The sequence below is a fragment of the Vigna umbellata genome, chromosome 3, assembly GCF_029865625.1.
Source record: "Vigna umbellata cultivar VRB3 chromosome 3, Vumbellata_1.0, whole genome shotgun sequence".
Taxonomy (NCBI): Eukaryota; Viridiplantae; Streptophyta; class Magnoliopsida; order Fabales; family Fabaceae; genus Vigna; species Vigna umbellata.
The window spans coordinates 26397192-26409639 of record NC_142167.1 but is presented as its reverse complement, the minus strand read 5'-3'; the positions used below and the strand labels follow the sequence as shown (position 1 = coordinate 26409639).

The following is a 12448-nucleotide window of genomic DNA, read 5'->3' as shown; positions in this document are numbered from 1 at the left end:
CGTATAAGTTTGTTAAAATTGCAAAAAAAGTCACCGCCTTTACATATGCTTCGGTTCTTTGACAACCGAAACATATGACCCGCGTTCTTAACCCTGTTTTGCACTAGTGTTAGGTATGGTTTATTGTTTTTTTGTTTGTGGATTTCTCATTATTTGTTTCTGCTTTTAGTGGCTGAATGGTCATTTTGGTTTCTTTGTGTTTCGTTCCATTATTTTTATTATGGTGTTATTGGACTATATTTATAAAATTTAGTTCATTTGTTGGGAATGAAGGGAATGGATGTCAATCTACCCGAAACATCATCTAACACAAAGATCAAATTTCTTAGTGCAATGAAAATTAAAACTCAATAACAAAAATGCAAAATAAATGACAACAAAGACAAAGTGGTGGCAACCAACAAAATAATGTATAAAGTTTGTAGAATTTAACAAAAAAGAAATTCATGCACTAACCAAGGTTATTTGTTCCTAGTCTATCTCCAACATCATCTAACTCACCACATCACAACACACATATGTCAAATTTCGTGATTTAAGGAAAATTAAAATTCAATAAGAGAACTATAAAATAAATGGACACTAAAGACAAAATAAGTGGATAGCAGCCTACAAAATTATGTCACTAGTGTAGAAAAGGTCTTCAACGTCACCCTTTAGACGTCCAATCCTCGAATATCTAATATAAGAAATGATCGGTGACATTTTCATAAATAAAACAACTATTTATACGTCGGCTATGGGAGGTCCCGATGTCTACACATTCATATACGTCGGCTCTCCCAAATGGAAGCCAAAACTAAACGAAAAAGTAAAAAAAAAAAAAAAATTATTACTCATAAACGTCGGTGTGCAGGGGGCTGACGTCTATAGTCTATTTATACGTCGATTATCCATATCAGACGCCTAAAGGGTCAGTCCAGAATACAAAAAGTAACCTTTTGACGCCATTTATACGTTCGATCCCGCCAATCCAACATCTAAATGCTCATAAACGTCGGCCCCCCTTCCCACCGACACCGAATGGACTGCCAAAAGTGACTGTTTCATTGCCCAAACGTCTAAATAGGGCCTAGACGTCGGCCGCCCCCATCCCGGACGTCTAAAGTCTGCTCCAAAATAAATTTTTAAATGCTTTAAACGTCGACTTGGCAGGGGAGCTGACGCTTAAACATCATTTAGACGTCAGCTAACCGACGTCTAAAGGTCTGTTAGTAACCAAAACCGCGAGCGAGGCAGCAGTTACGCGCACTCACTGGTCATCGTTAGGGATGGAAAAAAAATCCGCGTCCGCGGATATTCGCAGATAAAATCCGCGACGGATAGTTGGTATCCGTAGATATTTAGTATCTGCGAGTTGCGGGTAGCGGGTTCTTTAATACCCACTTATAAACGGGTCGGGTGCAGGTATTATACTATCCGTACCTACGGATATCTGCTATCCGCAAAAAATAAAAATAAAAATTTTAATTTATATTTTATTAAGTTAAATTTAATTAAAATTAACATTAATTTATATTTTATAAGGTTAAATATAATTGAAGTTAAATTTTAATTTATATTTAATTTAATATATATTATATTTTATATATTTTTTGTAAATTTATTTAAGTTTTTTTATAATATTTTATAAAAATATATTTTTTTAAATATTTGTGGGTATCGGCAAATATGCACCGGTATTTTTTAAGCGGGTATCTGTGCGGGTAGCGGGTGAATTTTTTTGTCGGGTCGGGTTGCGGGTAGGCACTATCCGTGCCCGACCCGACCCGTTGCCATCCCTAGTCATCGTCTTCCTCGCGTTTTGTCTCCTCTGTATTGCATTTTAGGTTCGATTTTCACTATTTAAAATAATTTTTACTCCGATTACATTACTCTTTGATGAATGATCTTTCATTTGAACTGATTAAAATGTGTTTTCGTTGAGTTTTGGGTGCAGTTTTGCTCGTGTGCTTGGGTGGCGATTTCTTGCGTTTTATACTCCTCAATTTCCCTTCACTACGTTTTTAATCTGTTAAGAAGGTTAGCATTCTTGTTTAAAAGTTTTTGTCTATGCATGTTATTGGCTTTTGGAATTGCATGTTATTAGCTTTTGGATATGAATGTTATTGGCTTTTGGATATTCATGTTATTGGCTTTTGGATTTGCATGTTATTGGATTTTGGATATGTATGTTATTGACTTTTTGATTTGCATGTTATTGGCTTTTGTGTTGTTAGTTAAAACATGTGATAAAGTTTGTTGTGTTATCATGATTTACATGTTATAAGTATGAAATCATTGAGTGAAACTTAGTTCCTGTTTGAAATTTAACACAAACAATTAATCTTTTAATCGTTTATGTTAAATTTTGAATTCTCCAATTAGACAGTTTAGGAAAATTATTTTTCATAATTTACTATAATATGTACGTTGGAATTTATGAATAAGATTGATAACATGTATATAGGGTTTGCAGAATTTAATACAACAAAATTATATGCACCAACCAAGATTATTTGTTCCCAATTAACATCACAACACATAGAGGTCAAATTTTGTGGTTTAATGAAAATTAAAACTCAATAACATATATAGCTTCAAAATAAGTGGACAACAAAGACAAAATAAATAGGTAGCAGCTCACAAAGTATGTACAAGGTTAGTAGAGTTTAATACAACAAAATTTATGCATAAGCCACTAGTAAAAAAATGGGATTTGAAAGCGCCCCATACGCATCGGTTTCACCAAAACCGAAGCATATAAAAACACGGTGGCAGAACCGTAAATAAAGCTACCCTATATGCCTCGGTTGCTCTAACACCCGATGCCTAAAGCTGCATACGAACACGGTTCTAAGCAGAACCGAGGCATATGTGTTTGCCAGCAGACCTGTCAGCAGAACTGCCAACACCTGCAACGCGCTACTAACTCGGTTCTGAACGAACCAAAGCGTAAACCTCAAAATCGAAATCGGTTCTTGGAAGAACCGAGGTATATCTCTCTGCTGCAGACTTGCCACCACCTGTCCCCACCTGCCTGACAAGACTTGCGAGGCAACGAACTCGGTTCTGGTGAGAACCGAAGCAGTAGGATGATCCAGACCTGAAAAAGCTCTGCCAACCTCTGAAATTTCAGACGTTTCAGCTTCCATTTATGCACCGGTTGATTCTAAACCGAGGTCGTAACGTGTTTATGCCTCGGGTGTGCGAAAAACCGAGGCAGTAAGCTTCTGTTTAGGCACCGGTTTGTTTTAAACCGAGGTGGTATTGTGTTTATGCACCGGTTAAGTGACGAACCGAGGCATATATTTTTAAATTTCTTCCGTGAACGCAACCGCCTTCGCTCATCTTCTTCTCAGCGCCGCTACAGAAACAAAACGTTGCTTCCGCGTTTGCTCCCACGGCCTGTCGTCTCCTCCTCTAGGCGTTTCCACCGTTTATCATCGTCGTCTCCTCCTTTCCGGTGTGGTCGCGTGTGCCTCCGCTTTGCGTCTGCCTCTGCTTCCATCTGTGGCTGCCTCGACTTTGGTGGTTGCGTCTGCCTCTGCTTCCTTCTCTGTCGCCGGTGCCGGTGCTTCCATTTCAATCGCGGATTTCATTCTCGCCAACTTGCTGCCACGCTCCCAGGTAATTGATCCTAAAACTTTCTCCATCTTCATTGCTTGTGTAATTTGTGGTATTGATATAGAAACTTTGGCATGAAAAACAGTACTAAATTAACCAAATTAATTCATTGCTTGTGGTTAAGTAATCAAAACTAAGGAAAAAATAGAAAATGTTTTACGTGTGGTATGAGATAAATATGAAGGTTATTTTAATGTGTAGATTATTATTGCTAGTGTAGAAAAATGAGATAAATATGAGGGTTATTTTAATGTGTAGATTATGATTGCTAGTGTAGAAAAATTTATTCTTGATAAACTTGATTTAATAAGGATATATATTCTTCAAATCTTATGATATGCTTGAATTAGCCTTAGTTTCCCGTTTAAGATTCACTACAAAAATTATTTACTATCTCCATATTTTTTTAACAAACATACTTTTTAGAAATGAAAATAGAGGAGATGGTAATAATAATTTACAAGTATTGAATCTTGAATTGTCCGGTTGGATAGTTTAAGAAGAGTAATAACTTTTTCATAGTTTATTATGACATATCAATTTTAATATACATGTCTTAAATTTCACGAAAATTTGTCGTTGTGTTTTGTATTGATCTTCGGGTGCATATTTGATTGTGATTTATAATCACTTTCATTTCGTGTAACCTGAAGACCAATGCGAAATGCTGGCAAAATTTCGTGAAATTTAAGATATGTTGTTTAAAATTGATATGTTTAATAAACTAAAAAAAGTGAATCTTCTTGAATGGGATAGGGTCACACCTTGAATACAAACACGATCAAAGTGATCATTCAAGATTATTGAAATTGTGTAAACAATTTCAGTAAACATGCGTACGGATAGAGGGTGGATTAATTTACCACGCATCAGCACTGAGTACGAGAGAGGGGTAGAAGACTTTATAGAGTTTGCGCAACGTAATGCGAGTACAAGTGGTGATGATGAAGTCAAGTTCAGATGTCCCTGTGTGAACTGTTTGAATGGGAGGAAGTTGAACGCAACTGATATTAGGGAGCATCTTATCTGTGATGGTTTCATACGAAGTTATTCAACATGGATATGGCACGGCGAATTAACAGACTTTCCAACTGTCTCTCCAACTGGAAATGTTTATGATTCCACAATGGATATGGAAGATCAAGCAGAAGAAGACAACTTAGAGGACATGATCCGCGATGTTGGCGCAGAAGCTTTTGCCCAAGCGCATGTGTATGAAACGATGTCCACTGATGCGGAGACTCCTTTGTATGCGGGTTCAACTAAGTTCACACGGTTGTCAGTGGTGTTAAGGCTGATGAATTTAAAGGCGAGCAATGGATGGAGTGATAAGAGTTTTACAGAATTGTTGTCGTTGTTGAATGAAATGCTGCCAGATGGAAATACGTTACCCAATCGTAATTATGATGCAAAAAAAATTCTCTGTCCGATGGGTATGGAATATGAACGGATACATGCATGTCCGAATGATTGCATATTATATAGGAATGAGAATGAAGTTTTGATAAAGTGTCCAAAATGTGGGTTATCACGATACAAGTCAAAAAACAACGGTGAAGAAGGTGGCATCACAGAAAAGAATGGTTCTGCTTTGAAAGTAGTTTGGTACCTTCCACTAGTTGCCAGACTTAAGCGTTTGTTCGCGAATCCCAGAGACGCTAAAACCCTAAGATGGCATGCAGATGAGAGAACAATTGATGGGTTGCTTCGTCATCCGGCTGATTCAAAGCAATGGAAAATTATTGATCAAGAATTCCCCCAATTTGGTGAAGAATGTAGAAATCTTAGGTTTGGCTTAGCTACTGATGGAATGAATCCATTTGGTAATTTAAGTACCAATCACAGTTGTTGGCCCGTTATACTGATAATTTACAACTTAACTCCTGGATTATGCATGAAAAGAAAATACATGATGTTGTCAATGTTGATATCTGGTCCAAAGCAGCCTGGAAATGACATCGATGTTTATCTAAGGCCACTAGTTGAAGACTTGAAGTTGTTGTGGGTTGATGGGGTTGAAATATTTGATGCCTTTGCTTCAGAAACTTTCATGATGCATGCCATGTTATTTTGCACCATTAATGACTTCCCAACTTACGGTAATTTGTCGGGGTACAGTGTGAAAGGTCATCGACGATTTTTACAATCTAATCATCCATATCGAAGGTTAAAGAAAGCATTCAATGGAGAATAAGAGAAAGACAATGCACCCATTCCACTTACTGGACTTAAAGTTGCTGAGAAAGTTAATAGAGTACATCATATATTTGGGAAAACGTCGAAGAAGTCTTCTGTAACGACCCCTTGGAAGAAGAAATCAATATTCTTTGATCTTCCATATTGGTCAAAGTTAGATGTTAGACATTGCATAGATGTCATGCATGTTGAGAAAAATATTTGTGATAGCTTGATTGGTACACTACTAAACATCCAGGGAAAAACAAAAGATGGAGTGAAAGCGCGTTTGGATTTGGTTGACATGAAGATCCGAGAAGATTTGGCACCAAGAGAGATTGGTAAACGTACTTATTTGCCCCCTGCATGTTACACAATGTCCAAACAAGAGAAAATAAGTTTTTGTCTTTGTTTAAAGAGTATCAAGGTACCACAAGGATACTCTTCAAATATCAAGAGCTTAGTGTCAACGCAGGACTTAAAGCTTGTTGGACTGAAGTCTCACGATTGCCACGTCTTAATGCAACAGTTGTTACCAGTGGCAATTCGTGGAATTTTGCCCAAAAAAGTTAAGCTGACCATAACTCGATTGTGCTCATTTTTCTCGTCAATTTGTAGTAAAGTCATCGATCCTACAAAGTTAGATGAACTTCAAAGCGAAATTATCATCATCTTATGTCATCTAGAAATGTTTTTCCCTCCATCCTTTTTTGACATCATGGTGCATTTACTTGTTCATTTGGTCAGAGAAATAAAGTTGTGTGGACCAGTATACTTAAGATGGATGTACCCTATTGAGCGTTATATGAAGATTTTGAAAGGGTACGTCAAAAATCAATATCGTCCAGAAGGTTCAATGATTGAAAGATATATTGCTGAAGAAAGTATTGAGTTTTGCTCTGAGTATATGACTAAAGCAAATCCGATAGGAGTCCCTCGGACATCATGGTTGAGTAGATGTTCTACAAGTAAAAGCATCCGAGGTGTGAATGTGGTGACGAAAAGTCGTGAAGAATTGATGCAAGCACATCTGTACATATTAAACAACACAGATGAAGTGATCCCATTTTTAGAAGCACACAAAGCCGTTGTAAAGGACAACTATCCACGACAATCAGAGAAATGGCAGTTGATGGAGCATAACAGAACATTCTTGTCCTGGTTCAAATCTGAAGTTTTGAAAGAATCACGGTCCTCTGAGACTTTGTTGTGGTTAGCAAATGGCTTGAAGTTTGATGTTGTATGTTGTACAGGCTACGAAATTAATAATTGCACATTCTATACAAAGACTTTGGATGATAAAAGCACAGTACAAAATAGTGGCGTCAGTCTATAAGCTGAGTCGCTACAGTTTTCCACATCCAAAGATCAAAATCCTATAGTTGGATCCATGAGATACTATGGTAGAATTGAAGAGATATTTGAAGTTGATTACACTAAGTTTTCCGTTGCACTCTTCAAATGTAAGTGGGTAGACAATAAGAGTGGTGTCAAAATAGATGAATCTGGTATGACACTTGTTGATTTTCGAAAGGTTGGTTATAGAGACGAACCGTTCATAATGGCATATCAAGCAAGTCAGGTTTTTTATGTCAAAGATCCTGCGTCTGACCATTGGTATGTTGCTCTCCAAGGAAAAAGGCAAATTGAAGATAAAGAAGAGAATCTAAGTAATCTTCATATCGCTGACAGCCATCCATTTAAAACGACAATAAATTTGGATGACGACCCTCTAATTGATGATATACAAGCAATACGAGAAGATCACAATGAGGGAATATATATATGACCAATCCATATGATTATGTATGAATTTCATGTTTGTGTAAATATTTATGGCTTTTGTTTTATAATATATGTTATTTTATAAGTGCTTTATTTATATTTCATCTTATTTATCTTGACAGATATATGGCTGAGTCACCTCATTCGTCAGGCGATGAAGTCCCCACCACTTCTAGACGGACGAGAGGAGCAACGAGGTTACGTCAGCTTATACTTAGAAGAAATGCAGGTGAGAGGACACCTGTCATTATTGACGTGGTCACTGGAGTTGCATCTGGCCCAAATGCAGATGTATTTAGGTCTTACCTTGGAGTACTAGCACGTGATCGTATCTCTATACTTACTCCACCCTTTGACCATGTTTCTGAGGCTGATCGGAATCTCATCTGGCAAGATCTATTGGTAAGTTAAGCAATATTGCTCCAAATTCTATATTCATTATATTGATAAATCTGTATTGATATAAGGTTATATTTCTTTGTTGCAGATAACATTTGATATGCCAAACGTCGAGAGCTTAAGGAATAAGTGTTTATCTGCAATTGCAGAAAGATTTCGAGGGTTTAAGACAAAATTGACGTCTAGATATATATTTGGACCAAAAAGTAATGAAAATCCATGTTCCAAATATTCAGCAATTGATGAAGAAACATGGCGTCAGTTTGTAGAGCTTCGATCATCCGAGGAGTGGCAGGTAAGTGCAGTAAAATCATTCAATTCATCATTCATAATTCTCTACCATGACAATTGTTTCATTTTGTCACAGGAAAAAAGGTCAAAAGCACAGGGAATAAGCGCTCAGAATAAAAATCCACACCTATTGTCTCGTGGTGGATATAGGAAGCTGGAAGAAAAAATAATGAAGCAGAAGTCAGATAGTAGACTTCCACTTTCTGAGGTGGTGACCCTCCTCCTCCTCCTTCACCACCATCTCGGCACGACAAGTGGAAGTTAGCCCGTATAAGACCATCGGGCTCCTACACTTCCGAGTCTGCCAGAGAAATATCTGAAAGAATTATAAGATGTCATTTCTTTAATCTGTACATATTAATTTTGTTATATATATTACATAGATCTTTCAAATGATTTTGAACTTTTGTTATGTGACAGGACTCCTTGGTTGAGCAGAGCTCCCAAGGTCAATTCACACAAGAAGGTCGTCAAGATATTCTTGCCACAACTATTGGACGACCTGAGCACCCAGGACGGGTGCGTGGTGCTGGGACTGGCATAGGCATACGACAATTTTTTGGGTCTTCCTCGCGTCCATATTCATACGAAAAGATGAAGGAGGAAATAAGAAAAGAGATGACGCAGGAGATCACAAAGAAGGTTCGAGCAGAGTTGTATGATGAAGTTGCTGGAAATGGTTGCGCGCCAGTTCCAGCAGCATTATGAGGATTATGGCAATCGTCCTCCGCCATCTCCTGTAGCGGAACATGTTGTGCCCCCTACAGGTAAAATTATTTATTTTTGGTTACTAATTTACTTTTTGCATAACCTAACATTTAATTTGACAGGTAGAAGCGGTAAAGGAAGTTGCTCAGCTGCCGGTGCCCCAGGGGACGACATGGATGACACTCGTCCATGTCAGTTATATATTCTCTCTGATACTGGGACCATGCTAGTGGCTCGTGGTACAATTTATGAGACAGCCACTGTAGTGCATGGTGTACAGCTTGCAGAAGATGAGGTCAAGGTCACGGTGGATGAAGTTGTCATAGCGGATGTCGTTCTTCCTATGCCTACATATGAGTTCTTCACTGTGGAAGAAGGATTTAAGTCCTTTGTCGTTTGGCCTAGACATTTGGTTGGTGATGTATCTAATCCCCCGGTAAACACTCGTACTATATACTTCTCAATTTTAATATTTACTTCTAATTGACGTTATAACATAACCATTTTTACATTTAACAGCAGATAGGTGAAGAGGAAAGTCCTCCACCGAAGAAGACTCATTTATCTGAGGATGACCCTCTTGGTGCGTTAGACGAGCTTTCTAAAATCATTTCAGATGTGCCAATGAATGTACACTGGGATTCTACTACATTTGGAAGAGAAGCTCAGATCCCATTGTACTTGCATCATCAAGATGTTAGGGAGCTTGCGTCGGGTAGAGAAGAAATTAATATTACACTCATTCAGCTGTGGATGATGTAAGTTTATGAAAACTTTTATATATAATTCTATTTTATCAACTTACTTATATCAGATTATTTCTTCATTTTAGGTATATGTTTGATGTTAGTAACAAGAAGGGGTTCAACGATGTATATGGGTTCATTGACCCCTCTATGACTCATGAAAGAAATAAATTTGATGATATCCAGACATACATCACCACCTGCTTTGGAATGGGGAAGGAGATATATTTTCTCCCTTATATACATGGGTAAGTGAAGTTTGTTAACTTCAACACATTCATTTATTAATTTTGGTATATGATTCATAAGTGATTACCAATTTCAGGTGTCATTGGCAGCTACTTGTGATCTCCATACCGGAGAACACTGCTGTCTGGTTTTGTTCATTGCAGAAGTCTCCTCCCAGCCCTCTTAGACATGTAGTAGATTAGTAAGAATCTCAATGTGTGGAATTTTTTTTTATATAAATGTATGCTAAAGGAGTTTTTTTTTAATAGTTCCCTTGCAACACATATGATGTTATCTGGGAGATCTACTGCTACAGCTAAAAAGCTTGCATGGGTTGCCCTTAAGGTTTGGTATTTTAGTCCATACTTTGTTACATTTTGTTCCATTCAAATGATGTTACTTAACATTTTATAATTATGATGATATATTGTAGTGTAATAGACAAATGGGGTCATATGAATGTGGTTACTACGTTATGTTTTGGATGATGACCATCATTCGTGCACATTACACCACTGGATGGGAAACGGTAATATTTAGGTTTGAATTTTATTTTCTCTATATTTGGATTTCATAGACACTAATTGAAATCACTATGTTTTATGCAGAGATTTAATAGGACTGCTCAAATTCCAGAGAAGTCAATTCAACTTGTGAGGAAAACACTTGCTAAATATGTAATTCATTTATATAATAGTATGTAGTAGATATTAGGATATAGTAAGTTCTAAGTTTATGTTTCTAAGTTGTTTTATGTTTTTCTACATTATTATAAGTTTAACATGTACATTGCATTGATTTATGCTTGAAACTTGATTTATGATTTCATTGGATTGATTTATGTTTCTAAGAAGTTGATTTATGATTCCATTCAATATATTTATGTTTTAATATAATTTTAATTTAAAATATACATTTTTGCATTATTCTGGACTGTTCTGGTTATAAAAATATATGCAGGTCTGTTTCTGTGGTTGGGAATGTTGCAGAAACAGACATCATTTTAAAAAAAAACGTATTTATATGCCTCGGTTCAGGCCAAAACCGAAGTCGAAAAACCACTTACGGCCTCGGTTATGGTCAAACCCGAAGCAAAATGTGTTGCGGAAGAGAAAAAAAAAAGAGTCTACTGCCTCGGTTGTAGCCTGAACCGAGGCAGTAGAGTGAGACTTATTGCCTCGGTTAAAGGGAACCGAGGCATAAAGTCCTACGAAAAAAAAATTAAAAAAACCAAAAACTTTACTGCTTCGGTTATGGATGAACCGAGGCCAAATCCTCTTCTTTTATGCCTCGGTTGGGAACCGAGACCAAAAGTGTTAGACTTTTTACCTCGCCTGAATATGCCTCGGTTCAGAAACCGCTGCCTATAGATAAAAATAACCGGTGTCGTTTCCCCTAACTGTACTAGTGAGCTATGGTTATTTGTTCCCAATCTACCCAAACATTATCTAGCTCGCCATATCACAACACACAGAAGTCAAATTTTGTGGTTCATGTTGAAAATTAAAACTCAATGGAACTGAAAAATAAGTGGACCAAAGGCAAAATAAATGAATTGCACAAAATTTAGTAAAATAGATAAAGAGACAACACTAAAATAGAATGATACTAAAAACATAATCAAAGAATAAACAGAACAAGTCTCATAACAGACAATACTTGAATGTTGGGTCTCACATATGGCCAATGAGCATCGTAACCAACAAACGAAGAAGGAACTCTGGATGAAATTTTCACTTAACAACCTTCAAAAGCCTAGGTTTTGCAAACATAAAGACCAAAGCATGAAATTTTCAAACATCCACACAAATACATTTAATTTCCACATCAACAAAAAACATAATTAAAAAATAGGTTTAAATGCTTACTTCGTCCCCATGTTAAGGGGTGAATTTCTGTTTAGTACCCAGTTTTAAAAGTGAAGACATTGAGTCTCAAAATTGTAAAAATTGTATGAATAAAGTCCTATCCGTTAAATTGATAATAACGTTGTTAACTTCTACACTTTTATTCTCTTTAATATGCTCTTTCTGTCACCTTTTTCTCTCTCTTTTCTATTTCTCTCACCATTACCTAAAAACAGAGAGTGAGAACTATAAGTTGAAGCTCGGAGGCGATGGTGGTTGGAATATGGCAGATAGAGTAAGCTGGTGTAAGACTGGTTCTAGTCAGATAGAGTATTCCACGTTACAAGCTTCTGGGAAGTGTCTGAAGCGATTTTGAAGGCCACGAGAGCGTCAAAATCTGGGTTACTGGAACCTTGAACCGTGAGAAGAAGAAAAGGAAAAACCAGAAATGGAGCAAGGTGAGAGAGTGTTGCTGCCATTGTTACTCTCGCAGAGAGAGAGAGAAAGGAGCGACATAAGAGTGTTTGCATTTGAGGCTGTGTAAAAAGGTTGGTGTTAAATGTGGAATTAATGTGAAAATGAAAGGACTTAACGGTAATGGAAGGAGAGTAATAATTTGGATGGAGTTATTGTTATGGAGAGAGGGATTAATTGAAATGAGCG

The 12448-nt window shown here is 37.0% G+C and overlaps 1 protein-coding gene across 1 annotated transcript; it reads left to right on the top strand.

The window, feature by feature from the left end:
• Window positions 1-4196: 4196 nt before the first annotated feature.
• On the top strand, window positions 4197-10642 carry LOC148202125 (uncharacterized). The gene is made up of 6 exons (XM_088108637.1): window positions 4197-5659; window positions 9834-9958; window positions 10036-10140; window positions 10208-10283; window positions 10372-10467; window positions 10547-10642. The coding sequence occupies exons 1-6, from the start codon at window positions 4439-4441 to the stop codon at window positions 10640-10642; spliced, it is 1719 nt and encodes a 572-aa protein (XP_087964763.1). The 5' UTR covers window positions 4197-4438.
• The last annotated feature ends 1806 nt before the right edge of the window (window positions 10643-12448 follow it).

Bases quoted from the DNA above. Each gene is read 5' to 3' on its own strand.
- LOC148202125 (XM_088108637.1), top strand. From the start codon at position 4,439: ATGCGTACGGATAGAGGGTGGATTAATTTACCACGCATCAGCACTGAG. The intron at 5,660-9,833 runs ATGCATGCCATG...AAGGGGTTCAAC, and splicing joins TTGCTTCAGAAACTTTCATG to GATGTATATGGGTTCATTGA. The intron at 9,959-10,035 runs GTAAGTGAAGTT...TACCAATTTCAG, and splicing joins TTTCTCCCTTATATACATGG to GTGTCATTGGCAGCTACTTG.